At 36.7% G+C, this 20,141-nt stretch overlaps 4 protein-coding genes across 4 annotated transcripts; 2 read left to right on the top strand and 2 right to left on the bottom strand.

Moving 5' to 3' along the window:
• Nucleotides 1-51: 51 nt before the first annotated feature.
• Nucleotides 52-2,208, top strand: LOC106335661 (probable glycosyltransferase At5g03795). Its single transcript, XM_013774246.1, has 5 exons — nucleotides 52-662; nucleotides 744-1,030; nucleotides 1,406-1,638; nucleotides 1,719-1,876; nucleotides 1,953-2,208. The coding sequence occupies exons 1-5, from the start codon at nucleotides 210-212 to the stop codon at nucleotides 2,052-2,054; spliced, it is 1,233 nt and encodes a 410-aa protein (XP_013629700.1). The 5' UTR covers nucleotides 52-209; the 3' UTR covers nucleotides 2,055-2,208.
• A 129-nt stretch (nucleotides 2,209-2,337) lies between these two features.
• On the bottom strand, nucleotides 2,338-3,923 carry LOC106335662. The gene is made up of 2 exons (XM_013774247.1): nucleotides 3,215-3,923; nucleotides 2,338-2,973 (listed from the first exon to the last, which is right to left on the bottom strand). Exons 1-2 carry the CDS (start codon nucleotides 3,585-3,587, stop codon nucleotides 2,924-2,926), a joined length of 423 nt encoding a protein of 140 aa, XP_013629701.1. The 5' UTR covers nucleotides 3,588-3,923; the 3' UTR covers nucleotides 2,338-2,923.
• A 2,580-nt stretch (nucleotides 3,924-6,503) lies between these two features.
• Nucleotides 6,504-13,210, top strand: LOC106330947 (uncharacterized protein At4g38062). Its single transcript, XM_013769333.1, is given in 5 exon segments — nucleotides 6,504-6,614; nucleotides 6,754-9,809; nucleotides 11,402-11,931; nucleotides 12,203-12,732; nucleotides 12,806-13,210. Coding segments are annotated over 4 exon segments (4,488 nt in total). The 5' UTR covers nucleotides 6,504-6,614; nucleotides 6,754-6,786.
• A 226-nt stretch (nucleotides 13,211-13,436) lies between these two features.
• LOC106331873 (protein CURVATURE THYLAKOID 1D, chloroplastic) lies at nucleotides 13,437-14,645 on the bottom strand. The gene is made up of 5 exons (XM_013770304.1): nucleotides 14,446-14,645; nucleotides 14,124-14,344; nucleotides 13,870-13,974; nucleotides 13,721-13,792; nucleotides 13,437-13,629 (listed from the first exon to the last, which is right to left on the bottom strand). Exons 1-5 carry the CDS (start codon nucleotides 14,585-14,587, stop codon nucleotides 13,558-13,560), a joined length of 612 nt encoding a protein of 203 aa, XP_013625758.1. The 5' UTR covers nucleotides 14,588-14,645; the 3' UTR covers nucleotides 13,437-13,557.
• Between the last annotated feature and the right edge of the window lie 5,496 nt (nucleotides 14,646-20,141).

Raw genomic sequence — 20,141 nt, 5'->3', positions numbered from 1 at the left:
GTAGAATCGACTCGACATGCACCCACACCCACATGTTGAAATTTTCGAAATGGCCCACCCGCACCCGCCCTGTAGCGGATCAAACGGAGCGGGGGCCGCGGTTAAAAACTAAAATTTCCAGCTCTACCCGTGAGCTTAGAGACAAAGACAGCTAAAAAAACCAAATGCAGAGAGATTGAACTTGTCAAAATCCAATTTAGATCCGTCGGATGACGATCACCAAACCGCCGCAGCTCTCATTCTCCGCCGCCTCCTCGCCGCTATGCTCACTCAAAGGCTCACTCCTCACCGTCGCCGTCCTCACCTTCCTCTCCCTCTTCTACCTCTCTCTCAATTCCCTCCGCACTCCCCCGCCGTCTCCCATCGTGTTAGAGTCCACGATTCACGTTCCTCAGACCAAGGACGAAGATTACTCCGACGTCTACCACTCTCCAGACTCCTTCCGGCTCAATTACGCGGAGATGGAGAGGAAGTTGAAAATCTACATCTACCCAGACGGAGATCCCAACACGTTCTTCCAAACGCCGAGGAAAGTCACCGGCAAATACGCCAGCGAAGGCTACTTCTTCAAAAACATCAGAGAGTCTCACTTCCGCACGTTGGATCCAGAGGAAGCCGATCTCTTCTTCGTCCCTGTTTCCCCTCACAAGATGCGTGGCAATGTAATGAACCTTTACGACTTTAAAGTTTGATTCTTTTTTAACTATCTTCATTGAAAGTTTGATGCTTTTATTTTTGTCCAGGGAACATCGTATGAGGAAATGACTGTGATTGTTCGAGATTACGTTGATGGGTTGATAGCTAAGTATCCTTACTGGAACAGAACTTTGGGAGCGGATCACTTTTTTGTGACGTGTCATGACGTTGGTGTTAGGGCGTTTGAAGGGTCTCCGGTTATGATTAAGAATACTATTAGGGTTGTGTGCTCCCCGAGTTATAATGTTGGTTTCATTCCTCATAAAGATGTTGCTTTGCCTCAAGTGCTTCAGCCGTTTGCTCTCCCTGCCGGTGGAAATGATGTTGAGAACCGGTAAAAACACTAGCTGCCTTACCTCTTGTTTAGTGGCTGTGTTTGATTGATGCATCCATTGTCTAAGCACTAGTCTCCTCTATCCCTTGTGCTGATGTTCAAGTTTATAGCTTTGTTGCTAAACTCCTCCAGAATATAGATTGTCCAGTGACTTGATTTAGTAGTTGCATTGTTGATGTTGTTACTCGATGTCCAAGAAATCGCTATGCGGTAACTAGCTCTGGAGATTATTGATTAGACGGGCGCCTAAACCGATTTTTTGAATGCCTAGACCGATTTTTTTTAAAAACAGTCATTTTGTTTGGGTTCGATTTGCCGTCTAAACCGATTTTTAGAACACTAATACTCCTGTTAAATGGTGGTATTACTTAACAGGACGACGCTTGGTTTTTGGGCTGGTCATAGAAACTCAAAGATACGTGTAATACTTGCCCGTGTGTGGGAGAACGACACTGAGCTCGATATTTCGAACAACAGAATAAACAGGGCTACAGGGCATTTAGTGTATCAGAAGAGATTCTACAGGACTAAGTTCTGCATATGTCCTGGTGGTTCTCAAGTCAACAGTGCTCGCATTACTGACTCAATTCATTACGGATGTGTTCCTGGTAAGTGTTCTCTTATATACTCTTTTCTCTATTCAAGAAGAGACTAAATCTTATGGTTATTGTTGTTTGTTTTGGATCAGTTATATTGTCAGACTACTACGACCTTCCTTTCAGCGACATTCTGGATTGGAGAAAGTTTGCGGTTGTGCTTAGAGAGCGAGATGTGTATGACCTCAAGCAGATCCTCAAGAACATAACTCAATCTGAGTTTGTTTCCTTGCATAACAACTTAGTCAAGGTACAAACCACTGTTTAACCCTTTTGCTCAGTATTTGTATAACAAGAAGCTGATGATTGGTCTTGTTGTTTTGCAGGTGCAAAAGCATTTTCAATGGAACACACCACCAGTTAAATTCGATGCGTTTCACATGATCATGTATGAACTATGGTTACGCCACCATGTCATCAAGTACTGATCAAAGACTCTTTCAGTCTTTTTTTTTTTCTCCAACCAGTAGATACGGTCCCAAGTATGTACACCTCTTGTAAGTTTTTTAATATCATAGCTTATAACAGTGACACCAAACAAGATTACTTTCTTTCAGGAAAATTCATTATTTTTTTTGTGTATTGTGTAGTCTGTTCCACCCTACTGTGGATTAGTCAGTTTCTTCTACTTTGCCAATTACAGTATAAATACATACTTTTTATTCTATTGACATCAATGAATATATATAGTGTATACAGAAAATGTCTATAGAGAATTACAATGGCATTACTGTTTCTATGTACAAAAAGATCAGTGGTAGTTAGCAAATTACATACAATCTGCATGAGTTATATGATACAGGACCAATATAGTATATACATCACTCTTTTTTTTTTTGGTATTTACTTTGAAGTCTTTTTACATGAATTTTCCAACTCAGGATGAGTAATCAAATCCTCTTCCATACCACCAATTCCATCATCTTGATATAAATCCATATTCCTTTCCCGGGATCAATGTTAATTGTTCTCCATCCTCTTTCATTAATCAATGTAACCACTTGCATCATCTTCATAAGAACCATTAAGCTGCATCTTCTTACATAGCTTTTCCAATCCCACACATTCTTTTTAAACTCTTTTTTTTTCTTCCTTTTTCGAGCTTAATCCGTTTACAGGATCAATATAAACAACACCATCATCTTAATCTAAACTATAAAACTACTTGAGCTTCTTTTTTTCCTCCTTTTCTTTTTTCTCTCTCTTTTTTTTTTGAGTTTTCAGGGTTAATGTAGTAGCCAAAATGGTATTAGAGAACTAAAACTACTTAACTAACTACTAAAGGAAGGAGACCTGGTCAAAGGTTCTGCAGAGATGAAAGCCATTGCTCCATGTAGTTCCTCCCATCTGCACATTTTTGATTAAAACAAAACGGAACTTGAGCACTTTGGATTAGGACAAAAAATGTTGAGACATCAATAGCGAAGCCTCTGTAGATCATTGCACATGGCGATAGATACAAAACGAAACCTCTAAGAGAGCAACTATACATACCAATCTCATGCTACTAAGCAAAGATTCAGAGCAAGTAAAATCAATTACTAAACAACGAGCATTAGCCTTTATATCAAAACCCCAAGAGACATACCAGGAGGCAAACCGTTGGGGAGATTCTTGACAGCAGTCAAGAACTGGTTATTACCAGAGCCTTCAGAGACAGCTCTGTAACAAGGAACCAGCACCAAGAAGCCACCGTCATCTCCTTCTTCACCGGTATGAAAACCAGGTCCATGTGGCTCAGTCCATCCAACAGACCACTCAGGCCCATCCCCAGCAGCAGCAGCAAGAGCCACAGATTCTGAGCCAGACGAACCAAAGCTCTCAAGTTCCATCTCCTTCCTCTTGATAACCCTTCCTTTCTCTCGATTTATCTTTGTAGGGAACTTAAGAGCTTCGGTCTCTTTCTCCTTTTTACCACCTAATAGCCTCCAAGGCCAAGTAGGAATCTTTCTCATCATCATTTCAAGAATCAAACTCCAAGATTCTGAAATAAAGGATCAAACTTTCGAGCTGGGTTGAAAGAGATTAGCTTTTTTTTTCTGACAAGAAGCTAAAAGACCAAAGTGTCTGCCACCGTTAGGACACAGACCATTGAAGCAAGATTTGAGAAACGAGATCAAACACACGAAATCGATTTAAAAATTAAAACTTTTATCTATTTATCGTCCTCTTCCATCATGTCTCTCCGACCAAATGTGTCCCTTCTACTCAAGAGCTAGCCGTCTCCTCCTTCCTCTGCAATTTATAATTCGATTTCTCGAAACTTTTGGTTTAAGTTTGATCCAACGGTCGCTATTTCACGATCGTCCCCTCCAATCATTAAGCTGCAATTATATGATTGATACAAACAAAAATACTATTAGTTACTTTAATTAATAATAAGAAAAAGGGGAAGAGTTACTATCAACCGTTGATCCATGGACAAGTGGATCCCTAACCGTAGAAAAATTGATGATGTGTCATATTTTATCCAATCCCGTCTTGCGTGTATATGAGGCTCACGTTATTGACACGTGGCAATCTCATCTGCCTTTTGTTATCTGCCTATAGTTTTCTGGTGGTTACGGGGAAAATCTTATGATTTTAGAGATAAGACTATAATATACTTCACCGAATGTTCTAGGAATATTTGTATATGGTTTCTCTTCTGTAATTGGTTATGCGTTGACCACCAAATTTTAATTGGCGTTTACATGTTTGTAATGATAAAATAAAATTGTGGGAATTATTATCAAACTGAATAATATGTCTTTTTCTTTTTTTTTGACAACTGAATAATATGTCATGTGGAAGAGATTTGTATTATATGTTTGGTACTTACTGGTTATGAATGATGAAGTTTTGTATATATGTAATCGGTGTGCTTATGGATAAGTGTGATTTAGACCACCTCCATCGGGAGGTTTTAGTTAGGATTCCTTAAAAAAAACTAAAAAAAGATAAATGAAAAAATACAGAAAAGAAGAGAACCGATACTAGACACAGCACTTTAAGAATTGGTAAGGACCCCATATGTGTCTATTTCTTATTGGGTGATGCCTTTTAGGCAATAAGGAAGAAAACAATTTTTGTCTTTCTTCGTCGATGTTTCTGAAGTTTTTGTGCAAGAAAAAATCGAATCGTTTGTGGAGAGAGAGAAGAGACGATTGGATCAAAGTGAAAAGAAGAAGATTTGATTTGTATCCGAAGGGGTTTACAGCAGCGACAGGTGCGCGAGCAAGTACGGTCGGCGGCGGAACGAGATTATGATTCGTTTTCCGTTAAGCCATTCAACGGAAACTACGACGAGGAACTTGGTGTCTTCATCAACTCCTTCGTTACCGACGAAGGCACATCTCAAGAACAGCTTCTCTTCTCCTTCCTCTTGTAATGCAAACTTGTGTTGTGCCTCCCTTTGCTTAGATGATTGTTGCTTCTGAGCTCCAAAAAATTGTGCCTTTTGTGATGTGTTCTTTTGTTTTATGATTATCTTTGCTGTAGTGATGCTATTGAGAGTGTTCGTGATTGTAAGAGACTTTATGTCTGTTTTTTGTTCAAAGCTTGGTGTCAGGGCTAATAAGAAGAAGAGAGTCGGTCCGGTTCCGGGAGTGCAAGTAGGATGGTTGCAGAGCATGTTTCCACAAAGTCCGCATCTCTTCAAACAAATGTTTATGGTCTCTGGTTTTGACATATATTACCAGATAGCAAGGTACATATACGATCTTTGGCCAAGTAAAGTGTATAATCTCAAATGGATTTAATTACTTTTAATTAACATGAAAAGCTAGGAAGATTAACATAGTTTGAGAGTTGTAGTTTACAGACCAAAATGTTACTTCAATGTTTGTGTTTCTTTCATCTTTGTTTTAAAAAAAAAATTATTTAAGAACCCCATAGGGGTTCTCCCATTGAAGGAGAAAAAAATTACTTCCACTAACTAAGTTGTAAACTTGTCAAATCATTTTATTTACTTTTAATTTAATCATTAGGACCTCTAATGGGTTCTAATGGATGGAGATGCTCTTATAGCCTATAGTATTAGTTCATCGTTTTCGTCTCACCTGCTTAAGATATCAATTACCATAGTATCAAATAAAAAATTATAGTTGGGTTTAACAATAAGTGGAATAATGATACAACAAGAAGATAAAAGCTACGATAAGTTTAATTTGATTTAATGCAGTTGGTCTTTTCAACAGCTTGTGGTTGCCTCTCGTTGGTGTTGTTGTGCTGTCGAGAAATGAAAGACACCAGCTAGTTAATGAACACACACGTACGAGAAAAAAACATATAAATTATTTAATAAATAATTCGTTTAATTTTACCATCATACACGAAACCATTTGATTAGCCAACTAACTTTATATTATTGTCAAACCTTCATCACATCTCTCAACTTGCGTTGCGTTGCGTATATATCATGCATGTATCGTTTCTTGCTAACGCGTATTCGTTATCCATATTAACACATAAGCGAGTCATATAGTAGAAATCCTACTATATTCGTTATCGTTACATGATTTTGATTCTGTATAAAACGTTACACAATCAAAATATATAAAAAAGAGTAAATAAAACAAATAGAATTTTGTTTTTGTCTCCTATACATAAGTAGCGTTGACGTGTGTATCTAAGAATAAAATACATGTGCACGTAAACGTAACGATCCTTGACAAGTTTGTCAACGATAACGTGGACGTTGCAGTTAACATCACCTTGCACAATAATTTTTCTAACCATAGAAAAAAAGATGGGCCGAGATTCGTAAAGGCCCAACATAATAAAGTTGGGCTTATTGAGGGGAAGTCAGTTAACGGAATTAACTAGATCTCCGTTTGTGAACATTTGAAATTTAAAACTAGTTCCCCTTTCTTCTCCAACGGCTCCTTTCTCAATCCCTAACTCTGTTTCCTCTCTCTTCTCCTCTCTCTGTCTCTCTCTCTCTCTCTCTAAGATCTCCGAAAAATCTGAGTCAATCGATTGTTTGAAGATTCTGTATATCGAATCAGGTACTGTGTAGTGTGATTGATTGGCTCATGATTGAAGAATCTCAGATTGAATCACTGTGTTTTTTTTTTTGAAATATGCGTAGATTGGTTAGGGTTTAGATCTCGATTTGCTCAATTTGTTGTTTGTTTGCTTTTGTAGGTGGTTACAGTGAAAGTATTATTAGCTTAAACGATGGAGAAGGTGTACGAAGAGCTAGATGAAGTCAAAGCCGCGAATGAGAAGCTCAGAGCCAAAACGGAGCTTCTTGAGAACCTGAAGAAGGCTCAGAACAAGCAGTTGATAGAGATTCAAGAGGCGAGATCTGTGATCGAGAAGCAAGGTTTTGAATCAGAGGAGAAAGCCAGAGAAATCTCTGAGCTGAAGCGAACGAACGAGGATCTGCAACGTTGTTTGAGGGAAAAGGATTCGGTTCTCAAGCGTTTGAATGAAGCTAACGATAAGCTTAGAGCTGATGGGGAAGAGAAGCACCGCGGATTTGAAGATGAGAGGAGGAAGTTGGTGTTGGCGTTGGATGAAGCAGGTGAGAAGAACATTGACTTGGAGCAGAAGAGCAATGTCTATAGAGCTGAGATTGAGGGACTCAAGGGGACTTTAGCGGTGGCGGAGAAGAAGAAGATTGAAGCCGAGAAAACCGTCAGAGCTTTGAAAGAAGCGAGAGGGAGAGATGACGTGGCGGTTAAATTGGAGGAGGAGAAGACTCAGGTGGAAGAGAAGCTGAAATGGAAGAAGGAGCAGTTCAAGCATCTCGAGGAAGCTTACGAGAAGCTCAACAACACGTTCAAATCTCGCAAGAAAGAGTGGGAGGAAGAAAGATCGACGATTCTAGACGAAATCTACTCTCTTCAGACCAAGCTTGATTCGCAAATTAGAATCTCGGAAGATCTCGAGAAGAAGCTGCAGATGTGCAACAGCGTGCTGACGCAAGAAGAGACGAGAAGAAAGCATCTCGAGGTCCAGGTTTCCGAGTTAAAGGCCAAATACGAAAACGCCTTTGCGGAGTGCCGAGATGCGAGGACGCAGCTCGATGAGTTGGTTGGTAAAAGAGATGAGGAAGTCGCGGAGCTGAGGCACTCCTTGAGCACCAAAGAGGCGTATTTCAAGGAGATGAAGTACGAGAACGGGAAGCTTGAGCTGGAGAACCGCGAGCTGCTGGCTTCGTTGAGAGAGCTGCAAGAAGCTACGATCCAGGGATCGGGAAGCTCTGCGCTATCAAAGCTGAAAAGCAAGTTTCGGAACTTGGAGAACACGCACAAGAACTGCTCAGCTAATCTAAGGAGTAAAGAGTCTGAGTGGAGGTCTCAGCTGGAGAAGATGGCTGAAGAGATGAATGATTATAAGTCCCAGCTGGGAAGTAAGGAAGCGGCAGTGAATGAGCTTGAGTTGGAGCTTGAAAACTTTCATTCCTCGGCAGATAAAATGAGGCTGCAGTATGAAGAGATCTCAGTTATGTTCTTAGTGTTGAGTAGAACAGTGTCTGAGGCTCAGTCAAGGCTTGTGAATGTCACAGATGAACAAACCAAAGACGAGAGAAGTAAAGAAAAAAGGTGTTCTACACTGATTGAGGAGCTAGAGCAAAAGAGTGTTGCGCTGGCCAGGGCGCACGAAGAGACTGAAGCAGAACGCGAAAGGGTGGCGTGCTTGCTGAAAAGAGTTGAAACGCTGGATCATTTTGAAGAAGAGAATCTTCATATGCAGAAGGAGGTGGAGAGGTACAAACAAACAGTTGAGGAGTCATCTAAATTCCAGGCTCAGATGAAAGAAAAACTGAAAGAGGCTGAGATTGACTTCGAAGAGAAGCTTCTACAAGTCTGCGACGCACTTGACAACACAAACTCGGACCTCGTTGCAGAACGTGAGAAAGTGGTGGGTTTAACAAGGCAGATTGAGTCCTTTGGTGTTATCAAAGAGAAGAATCTAGTGATGGAAAAGGAACTTCAGAAGCATAAGGAGATGCTGGAGGAATCAGAAAAGCGTCGAGTGGTTTTAGAGGAGCTTGAAAGGGATTCCAAGGAGAATATTAGAGAGCTCTGCAGCAAGGTTGACACTGCATATGCGAAGTTGGCAGAAGAGGTTGAGAAGAATGTCTCATTGATAAGAAAAATTGAGTCCATTGATATAAACCAAGAGCAGAGACAAAGGGAGCTTGAAAGTTACAAGGAGAGGCTTGAGAAGGCGACTAAAAGTCAAATTCTGTTACAAGAGAAAGTTGTAGAGGTGGAAAGGCACTCGAAAAGGAAACTTGCTGAAGTTTCTGAGGCCTTAGAAGCAGCGAACTGTGAACTGTCTGATAAAACCTCTGAAGCGTACCAGCTTGAGTTCCAGTTATGGGTCTGGAAATCCATTGCTAAGAGGTTGAAAGTGGAGCTCGAGCAAGACCAGAACCTGCGCAAAAGAGTGGAAGCTTCTCTTCTTGAACAGGTTACACTTGGAGATGCCATGATGCAAGAAAGAAATGAGCTGGTGAATAAACTAAAGGCAGCTGCTATGTCTGATTCAGAGAAAGAAATCCTAATAAAGATTATGAGGGAGAAGGACAAGAACTTGGAAGAAGTCCAGAGAGAGGTAGAGCTGTCCCAACAAGAATCACTTACAAGGGAGCTTGAGGGTGCTGTTTTTGCGCATATAACTGTAGAGAGGGTGTTGCAGAACGAGAGAGATGAATTGGAAACTTCATTAAAGTCTGTGTCTTTGCTTCTGGAACAGAAGCAAAACGAGGCTACTATGGTTTACAAAGCATGGGAGAAACTAGCTGCTGATAAGATTCTTACCGAGGTAGAAACCGAGGCGAAGAAGCTGATGATAATAGAGCTAGATGAGGACATCTCTAGTATTAGCCAGAAGCTAGAAAGATCCGATGAGTATGTTTCTTGTTTCAGAGCAGAAGTGGAGTCTAAGCAGGGAGAATTGAAAGAAGTAACCACACAGTTGCAGGAAAGGCTAAGAACTTTAGAAGCGGACAAGACAGAGTTAGATAAACAAGTGGCAAGTTTGTCATCAGAGAGACAAGAACTTCTCTGTTTTATCAGCGAACTGGAGAATGGAATGTCGAAGCAGTGTGATGAAGACACGAAGCTGATGAAAGCTTTGGACAAAACAGCCCAACGTTGTGATGGATTTGGTAAAGAGAACAACAGTATTGGTTCTCCAAGATTGGTAATGAAGCATGAAGATGTTGCGGTTGAAGATAGGTCACCATTTAGACAACTTAACCATTAGACTTATAGTTTGATTCCATTCCACAAAGACACAATGTTTTTAGTTGTTTTATCCTCGGTAAAACTTGTTTGTTATGTTGTTTGATGATTCTCTGATGAAACCCTCTTTCTTTAACAGAGGCATTTCTCATTGTATAAAAAACAAACGTACAATGGTATGTTTATTAATCATTTGGTTTTCTTTAGCAAATTCAAACGATTTTATTTAAATGTTGTATAGTAATGTGGACTATCAGTCTCTTACAAACAAAGCTAGTTGTAATTTGGCTGTGTTTAGAGGGGTGATACTTACCCATTTATGCAACTTTGAGAAAGTTCTTAAATCCAAAAGTTGAATTGATAAATTTATTGTTAACTATTTAGATATACAGACAACTACGAAATAGATAATAATGCTTACCGTTTGCGGTTCATCTTAAATCGGTTCAAAATTAAATAAATTTCCTTAATTGGAATACTTTTGTTTGAATAAGATTATGTGGTCATTAGTTTGGCGGTTAAAATAAGTAATCCACTAAACAAAAACTAGAAATTGATCTGTGTGGGTATTTATTTTTACTTTTTATGAGTAAATATTTGCTTCTAATGACTAATGATATATATTTTAACATTTATAGTATAACTAATTGTATATTATTTATTTCCAAAAATAATTATATAGTGCGAATGCAATAATTTAGCCTATTGTTTCAAATTATAATTTGTATCGCATTTGTATAATATATTTATTTTATTAGTTTTGAGCTCAAGTTCTAGAGTGGAGAATATATTGTAAAATAGAAATCTGAATATTATTTGTATCAGTATTTCATATATTAATAAATTTAAGTGCATGTATAATTAAATTTTAAATTATAAGTAATACATAATTAATTATGTATAAATTTTATTTGATTTAGTTTTATTCCTAAATATACTTGAAACAATATATTCTATCAGTAATTAGTTAGAAATGAATCAAATGATTAAGGTATATTATATACTTGTTTTAAATGATGGAAAAATAATTAATGCTAAAATTTCGGAATAGTTAAAATCTTAATGGCAGAATCTGTAATTTTTAATTTAGAAAAAGAGTTATTTTATTTTTGTATTTCAGTTTTAATAAGATAGATTTGTTATTCAAATTTTATGCTTCATCTTTTAGTAACAAACTTAATGAAATATACACCCAAACAATATATAAAACTTAGGAAACAATCTTAGGATAAAATTCTATGATTCTTACATATTAAGATATAGTTGACTACCCAAATATATATTAAAATTTATTCATTAAATTAGATTTTGGACAGAAATTCGTAATTCTTAATATGTAAAATCACATCGTTTAATATTAGTTTCGTTACAAGTATATCTCAGTTACTCGCAGGAAAATAGCTATTATTCAAAATATTAATACAAAATAGTAAATAGTAGTAAGACTACATTTCATGCATTAAATATCTGCACAGCCTTTAAACACAACCAGATCAATATAAAACCATAGTGTCATTTGTATAACAAGTATACATCATTTATAATCTCAACTAGGAACCAAAACACTTCTCTCTTCTTTGTATATCTCTGATGGCTTCTCATATGTCTACTGTGGGAGAAGTTACCGTCGGTTCACAATGCCACAAACTTCTAGGCATGCGTGACTTTACTAGCGCTAGGCATCTCGTTAAGATGAATAAACAGTTAGGCAAAGATTGGCAAAAACTAGACCAAGTTGAAGCAATCTGCGACGTGATCATCGCCGCAGAGAACCGGCTTCGCAACGGGTTTATGGATTACTATGGAATGCTTCGGGCGACCCGATTCGGACCGGTGGTGTTGGATGATTTCAGGAGGTTGATGAAGCTCCTAGATTGGAGGTGTAATGGTCTACCCTCTAGCCAGGAAGCTGCTCAATATGCCTACCAAGCCTGGTCGATGCTTTCTAAGCCCGTCATGAAGGCCAGATACGATCTCGACATCTCCTCCCCGATGGTCGGGATGGTTCAACTAGGGTTTCCTGAAGGCAGTTCCTTTGTCCCCAAGGAACAGAACCCTAATCAGGATATTGGTCGTGGAAATGACAATAAAGTGGTGGTTATTTCTGATGATGACGATGACGATGATGGAGATCAAGACATGATAACAATGGCTCGAACAGCGAAAGTGTTCAAAATTAATGGAAAGAGAGTGAAGTTTATACCATTGAAGAAGAAGAAAAGAAAGGATTCTTCAACAAGCAACGTGAGGAAGACCTAGTTTTTTTTATTTATGATTTTAAACCTAGTTTTTTCCAGTAATAAAACAAAGATTGTACTTTTCATTTTTCTTGAGAATCTCAATCTTTATTGTATTATCTCCTTCTTGTTTTTTAATCCTAAGTTAATTATTACAAAATATTTCCGTGCTTGGTATCCATTAATCACCTATTTATTACACTTTTGAAGATCTTCTCATTGATATCTTTGTTATTATTACAAGGCTTTTGGTCTTTATATTTATACACAACAACAAAACATTCCCCTCCATTTGTTTTTTATCGATCTCTCCTTTCTCTTGGTGTCGCCATGGTTTTACTTCAACATGTAAGTCTCTCCCTTTTACTTTCTCTACAAGCAATCAAAGTTCCTTCCTCTCTGAATAACTTTTTTAAACGCAGTTAGAGCAAGGGATGCGTCCACTTTCTCAGCGTTACAATGCAACAACGTATTCAACAACAATGGGAAGAAACTTCTTCACAAGTGGAACCTCAAGCAGCAACCTATTCTCCTCAAGAGGGTACTCAGCCAATGCAAAGCCAAAATCGAAAACCGAGTCCAAGGAGGTGGCTGCAAAGAAACATAGCGACGCAGAGAGAAGAAGAAGGCTTCGGATTAACTACCAATTTGAAGCTCTTCGCACAATTCTTCCAAACTTAATCAAAGTAAGTTTAGTGTATGCAATTCTATTACACCAAATACATATCAAGATAGTTAACACTTTTGTAAACTTAACAGCAGGATAAAGCATCTGTGCTAGGAGAGACTGTCAGGTACTTCAAGGAACTAAAGAAGCTGGTTAATGAGATACCAACCACGCCATCTTTAGAAGACAGCTTGAGATTGGGTCAATGTAAGAACAGAGACTTTGCGAGAGTCGTGTTCAGCTGTAGCGACAGAGAAGGGCTGATGTCTGAGGTGGCAGAGTCGATGAAAGCAGCGGATGCAAAGGCGGTGAGAGCTGAGATGATGACAGTAGGCGGAAGAACCAAGTGTGTCTTGTTTGTTCAAGGTGTGAATGGGAATGAAGGTTTGGTTAAGCTCAAGAAGGCATTGAAACCTGTGGTGAATCGTAAACCAGAGGCGACAAACAACAACAATGGAGTATCTGTTTCTACTAGTGCCATTAGAGAAGGTAGATAAATTAGATGTAAAGGTATATAAAAGCCCGTGTGTTATTGAATTTGGGTGGATACACATACTTAACACAGTCTATTATATTGTTGCAGCTCTTTCTTTGTGAGTGATTGCTACATTATTAAAAAGAGGTTAAACAAGTAATCTTCCTTTCCTCACTCCACCACATTCATTTTCTAAAAACTCTTCTATATGTATCAAAAGATGTTCTTCAACACTGTGAACCAAAAAGAAAAAAACAACGACCAACTATTTTTTCCTAACAACAGTTCAGTGGGAAGGGAAACAAGTTTTCTTTTTCATTCTACACAAGCAAGCAAGCAAAAACAAAAGAAAAAAAAAAAACGAACTACTCAATCACTATCAGAGCCAAGAACTTGCTTTTTGATTTCACTAATCTTTGTCTTGAGTTCTTCTCTGTTACTCTGCAAAGAAAGTTAAAATTGTCGTTTTATTAAACAAGAAATGAGAAAACGGGTGATTTAAAATATAAACTCAATAGTATTTAGATAATACCTTAAAAAGCAAGTAACGTGTCGTGAACCAGAGTGTGTATCCGAGACCAACCACTTCCATGAGCTTAGGTAACTGAACCATCCAAATGAAATGTTAGTATAACATGTGTTTGGAAACAAAAATAAAAAGGATGGCTCGAGGTAACTAACCAGAGGGACTGATTCGAGTGAACCAACGATTGCAGAAGTCAAGTAGATAGCAAGTACAGAACCAAACCCATAGAGAACGATTGAATACGTGTTGTCTGAGTCCAGCTGCATTACAAAACCCCAAAACATCAACTGATTCTTACATTTTCGTAATCATAGTCAACATACATACTATGAAGTCTATGAACAAGAGGCATTTCATACAATCAAAACTCTAAGCAGATGTAAAAGCTGCTAATAGGTAATGAAAATACCTTGATATCGTTCAAGAACTCTAAGGAGGCTTGAGTTTGCTCGTCTTCAGCTTGAGCTTCACTAGTGAAGTTTATCTCTTTGTCTGCAACCACATCACTAGTCAAGTTATCCTCTTTGTCTGCAACTACTTCAGGCTTCTCAAGACCAAACTCATTAACTCCAGTTGATGTGTCTTCAGACACTGTTTCTCCCGGAAACTTTCTCGTGCATCGCAACGTGTCTTTTCCATTGGAACAAAAAAACACACACAATTAAAAAACGATATTCCTTTATACACGGAAGAACACAATCGAAGGCGATAACAACGAGTGAATCACGTACGGGACTGAAGACAGAGAGATGGAACGTTTCCCTGGAGGGGGAGTGAGATTCGACTCACAGGGGCAGTGTTTCCCGTCAGATATACGTGGCGGCTGGTGGTCGGAGGGAGGTGAGTGATGGTGGTGACTGTGGAGAGCTCCATTTTCGTACTGTCGAAGGAACCAAAGTGTCTTCCCGTTTCAGAAATCGGTGAGAAGAAGGTAAGCTTTCCTCTAGGGTTTTTTACGCGTTTATAATATTTGGGTCTTTAAACTTAAGCCCAATTATAATTGTAATGGGCCGGCCCCTTTTTAAAATTTGATATTTTATTGACGCAGACTATATTTTTTCTTGAAAATTTTAAAAATCATTGTCGTCAAATAGCTGTGTCCAGGCCGGTATTTCGGGTTTTGGTTCGGTTTGAGTATGTCAGATATCGGGTAGTTCAGGTAGGGGGTTAAAAGATCTATTTACTACTTGACATATTTTCGGTTATGTTCGGTTCGGATAGTTTCGGGTTCGATTCAAATAGTAAAACAAAGAACCGGAAAATACCCCCCAAAAAATTTGGTTCTCGTTCCGGTTCGGGTAGTTTGGATAATTCGGGTAAAATATTGGTTATTTAGGGTAAAATATCAAAATAATTAGGATGATTTAGATAAAAATTTGGATCAGATTTATCTAGATAGTTTCAGATAATACTATCTGGATCGTTTCGGATACTTTCGAGTAGTTCGGATATTTTATAATAATTTAGTTATTTTAAAATATTTTTTGGTACTTTTAATAGATTTTTAAATTATAAATATATATTTAGCTATGTTATATATATTATAATTAATATTATATATTCGGATACCCGTTCGGTTCTCGATTCGGATCCGGTTCAGTTATTTCAGATATAGAAATATAGAAGTCGTTCGGATATTTGAAGGTCTTGATCTGATTTCGGTTTCGAGTATTTCGGTTTGGTTCTGGTTCTGTTATTCGGTTCTGTTTTTTTGCCTAGGCGCCTAGCTGTGTCTACAACATCTTTATTTTTTACTAGATGAATTTTAATATTGTAAAAAGTTAACCTTAATTTCATCATCCTATAAATTTCACATTCAATTCAAGTGGACAAGTTAACACAGTATTCTTTCTTTTTTTTTTTTTTTGGCATTGATTCAATGTAACCAGAAAAATACCACGAATACAAATTACAAACGAAATGAAAAAAGATAACACCAATAGGTGCTTTTTTAAATAAACAAAGCAGAAACTTCTGCAGATGATGTTAATCAAGGAAGCTTGATTAGGGAAGACATCCCGGGAAACGTCTTGACCCAAGCTTCAGGTAGGATGCTGGTTGATAGTTGAAATCGCCTCAGCAAGGATGAAGTCAGATAACCAAGATGGACCCCCGTACGCGGCATATGACTGGAGCTTATTGTCACGAGTGACACTTTTGGCAATCTCTTCAGCCGCTACATTGCTTCTATCAGGGAGCAAGGACTAATCCCTAACAAGGATAGCAAAAGCGATATTTGGAAACACCAGCCACATATATGGCCGGACAAACGTCACCACCGACGAACCACTTATCAAAACATCCGTGAGAACTCTCACGAGAGCAAAGGATGTGAAACCACCAACTTGAGATTGGACATGTGAGGAGAACTGAAACACCTTCCTTTATCTAGCCCTCAACGAAGAACACCAAAAAGTTGTATCCAAAGAAACAACGCCGCCGGACAAAAAATATGAGAAGATGACGAAACTGGAGTGGAGAAAATAAGCCACATGAGAGGAAATAGAAAAGGAAGAAAGAGCCTCCTGCCGAAGCCAAACCACCCGGGAAGCTATGGATCTTAGTTAACACAGTATTCATTACCAAACTTTCTATGGAGATTGAAGAGAATGGAAAGAAGCATGGAAAAGGAAAGTGTCTAATGTTATATATAAGAACTAGGTGATAACCCGCGCTTTGCGCGGAATGAGATTATTATTTTTGGTATTTATAAGATAAAAAGACATAAAGTCTGTTATGTGGACATCGGTTTGATTGTATGTTGGATTTTGTTGTATTTTACTCTATTGAAATATAAGAACCATTCGAAAGTCTTATTTATTTTGGTTTGGAGAATTCACAAAAGTGCTGGAGGTTAACGATGAAAAATATTGTAGAAGAAGTCTTATAAATAAAAAGCTCAATTTTATTAAGACACATAAAGATAAAACTGATAATACGATTTAAATCTATTGCCATAAACTAAGTTTTTGAAATATATGCAAATCACCTATTCATAATTAACTCAATCACGCATATTAGCAAAATAGGCAACCGTCGTATAGTAAACTTGAAATAACCGAACTGAAGCGTGGTTTATCTTCGTTGATTTCAATAGACGTTCCACTTCGGAACCGACCGGTTCGATTCGGTAAACCCACAATCAGAAGTTCCAACTTGGAACTAATAACAGTCGCGTATGAATATATCTTTTTTTTTGGTTTTTACGTGGCTCTCTTAGCCATTCATCTACAACAAAGCTGTGTGTTTATCCTATAGATTCTGTACCGATTATCAACTCTGTTGCAGAATCTCCATGATCTCATAAGACTTCGACCCTTTTTGCCTTCGCATGCACCGCCTCCATTAATTTGTACGTGATAATAAAGAATAAACAGTATGCTTAAAAGAACGTATGGTAGGTAAGAGTGTGCTGGCCAGCCATGCAAACGTAAAATTATTATCATTGGCAATGTAAAAATGTTATCATTTGTGTTCGTGAGCTTGACAAAAGAAATGGGAGAAGAGTTCGTGAGCTACAGTAGTTTATAATAACGATAATTCTAAGCTTGACGAAACAATGGGAGAAGAGTTCTCTTTTTGACAGTAATAATCAACAGCTACACACAAAATGCAAAAGAAGTCGCCTCACAAAGCCGATCTAATGAACCGAAACTTATAGGTTCTCTTCTCCTCTTCAAGACTTCAACAATGCACTAACGGATGCGTTGGATTTCTCACAGGTTCGGTCGAGAGACACAGTTCTTTTCATCTTAGTTTGTGTGACGTTTGTCCACGACTAAAGTCCCCATCTGAAGAACCTTGCCGAGAATAACCTAGATGGATCGTCGTGTAGGCTATGCGAAGAAGGAAGAGGAGACTTCTATGTTCATTAGACTAACAGATGTATTGGATTTCTCTTTTTTGTCTTAAAACACAGTTCTTTTCATCTCAGTTTGCAATTTATAATCTTTTTTGTCTATAAAAATTGCCATCACCTGATGTCTGATGAGATATGTTGAAACCTCGAAGGTGTGAAGAAGATTACAAACTGTTTAGAAAGTGTTTCAATCCTCAGGCTAGTTTATAATCAAAAGCTCTTTAAGAAGATTACACAAAAAAAAATACCAAGATGTTCAAAAAGATGGAAAAATAAGGAAATAAATATATGAGAGTGTTTTTCTAAACGACACGTGTCAATATTGGTGTGAACACATTAATTGCAATGCTCCTCTTTTAATATATAAGAGATTTTGATTAAAAAAAGAGAAAATTGCCAAAACGGAACAAAAAAACAATATAGTTGTCCCTATGGTATAAAACCATCACTAAGTTGTCATTATAGTATAATATTTTTTTATAATCTCAAAACTAACATTTCCTTAATCAAATTAAACATAAATTAAAACCATTTTTAAAAAGTTTAATGGAAAAAAAATAAGATAATCCAATAATGTTTTAGAAAAGAACAAAAATGTAAAAACAATTTTTAAAAAAAAGAACACACGACACAGATCAAAAATATCTCGTAACCTAATTGCATTTGGTTTCTAAAATCCTCCAAAACTATTCTTTTAAGATCCTCTAAGGTAGAGCTTGATTCCAATACCAGTAGCCTACCCCAATTATCATCAGCCAAAAAAATCCATCATGTGCTTACACTAAATTCTCAAACATCACATATTGTATAAATATGCATCATAGAACAAGAGTTTTGAAAATCACAAGACAAACTATGGAGAAATCATAGATTGATGAAGAAGAAAAGCCAAAATCGTTTTTTTTTATATTTTGACAAAGAAAATCGACTAGGACACGTTTTAGGAAATTAGAATATTTTTAGAATATTTTTTTAACTGAAACTTCCTTAATTTTCGGAAAAACTGGTTTTTTATCCGTAGAAGGCATCTTCTACACTGTGTAGAACCATGAAATTCTGAATATCATTTCTATTTTTTGTAGACGTTCGTGTTAAGTTTAGATTTCGCATACCCGAAATTTTAGAATACTTCATAAAAGTAAAAACTGCATTCTAAAGAAAAATAGCGATCTTTACAATTAGTAGAATTCGCATTCTCCATATTTAGAATTTAAATTATTTTTAGATTGTTTCTTCTAAAACAGTAGATGGACTTATTTATTCTGGAATTCGTTTTCTACTAACCCATTTTCCGTAGAAGATGAATTCTATTTTTAGCGTAACGTAATTTTAAAATTTTATTTATCAAGTTTTTTAACTAAAAAAATATGTGTTTGTGTATATAGGTGTTTTATTAATTGTTTATATTTTTAATATTTTTTTGGATTCATAAAACTATTTATTTCATTAAATTTCCGAAATAGAAAGTGTAAAAGGAAGAATAAATGGATAAATATAGTTTTATACCATAGGAACAACTACGTTGTTTTTACGTTCCCTTTTAGAAATTTTCCCTTAAAAAAACTGATATAAGAATTAATAAGTGGTAGACCTTGGGACAGTTCTAAACTCTTTTTTTACTCTTTAGCTCTCCACTTATTGTTTGTTTTCTCTCCTTCACATAAATCATATATACATGTGTATTTAATTTTATTCAATTGATATGCAAAGTGAATAGATACTCGAATCTTAATAATGAGACTAGATAGAGATCCACGCTTTGCATGGGATGAGATTTTACTGACAATAACATAATGTAGTTTACATTTTTTGTGGATAGTTCGTATAAAGTCGGATTATGCATTAGTTTGTATAGGGCTAGGTAAAAAAAAACGAATAAAAAAATCTCAAACCAAATCTGATCTAAAACATAGTATCAAACTCGATCTGAAATTGGTTAAATATCCGAATAGATTTAAAATTTTGGTATTTAAAAAACCGAAACCGAACCTGATCCGAACAAAAGAATTTCGGTGTTCGAATATATTTGAAATAGATTTATATACTTAAATAGATTAATTATTTTATATTTAATATATAAAAAATATCTAAATATATAAGATATTTTGAGGTTATCCAAAATATTTTAAACTATATACAAATAGTCAAAATTAAATAGCTAAATAAGCAAACAATACTCGAAACACTAAAAACACTTGAAATATCTAATCGATTCTCTATCCAAATATTCAAGCTAAGCTAATTTAAATGTTAAATTTAGGTATTTCAGCATACATTGTCCAAATTTACATGTAATATATTATTTTTACTTTTGATTTTTGAAATTTTAAAGTATATATAAATTTTAAATTTTAAATTTTAAAAATAAGTTAAACGGATTATCCGAACCCGAACTGAACCAGCAAAGAGCCGAACCAAACTGAACCAAAATTTATAAATACTAAATGTGGCTGAAATTTTAATCTCAAAAATTCGAAACCCGAATAGATATGAACCAAACTCGAATGGATACCTGAACGGTTAAACCGCAAATAGAGAATACACGCATGTATTTTGTAATATTGACGT

This window comes from Brassica oleracea, chromosome C3, assembly GCF_000695525.1.
Source record: "Brassica oleracea var. oleracea cultivar TO1000 chromosome C3, BOL, whole genome shotgun sequence".
In the NCBI taxonomy this organism is placed as follows: Eukaryota; Viridiplantae; Streptophyta; class Magnoliopsida; order Brassicales; family Brassicaceae; genus Brassica; species Brassica oleracea.
Note: the sequence above shows the minus strand (reverse complement) of the source record. Positions and strands in the feature narration are given on the sequence as shown.

Coding starts and splice junctions, on each gene's coding strand:
- LOC106335661 (XM_013774246.1), top strand. CDS start 210: ATGACGATCACCAAACCGCCGCAGCTCTCATTCTCCGCCGCCTCCTCG. Junction 1,031..1,405: donor GGAAATGATGTTGAGAACCG/GTAAAAACACTA, acceptor ATTACTTAACAG/GACGACGCTTGGTTTTTGGG. Junction 1,877..1,952: donor TGCATAACAACTTAGTCAAG/GTACAAACCACT, acceptor GTTGTTTTGCAG/GTGCAAAAGCATTTTCAATG.
- LOC106335662 (XM_013774247.1), bottom strand. CDS start 3,587: ATGATGATGAGAAAGATTCCTACTTGGCCTTGGAGGCTATTAGGTGGT. Junction 2,974..3,214: donor CCCCAACGGTTTGCCTCCTG/GTATGTCTCTTG, acceptor AAAAATGTGCAG/ATGGGAGGAACTACATGGAG.
- LOC106331873 (XM_013770304.1), bottom strand. CDS start 14,587: ATGGAGCTCTCCACAGTCACCACCATCACTCACCTCCCTCCGACCACC. Junction 13,975..14,123: donor AGTTCTTGAACGATATCAAG/GTATTTTCATTA, acceptor TTTGTAATGCAG/CTGGACTCAGACAACACGTA. Junction 13,630..13,720: donor CACGTTACTTGCTTTTTAAG/GTATTATCTAAA, acceptor CTTTCTTTGCAG/AGTAACAGAGAAGAACTCAA.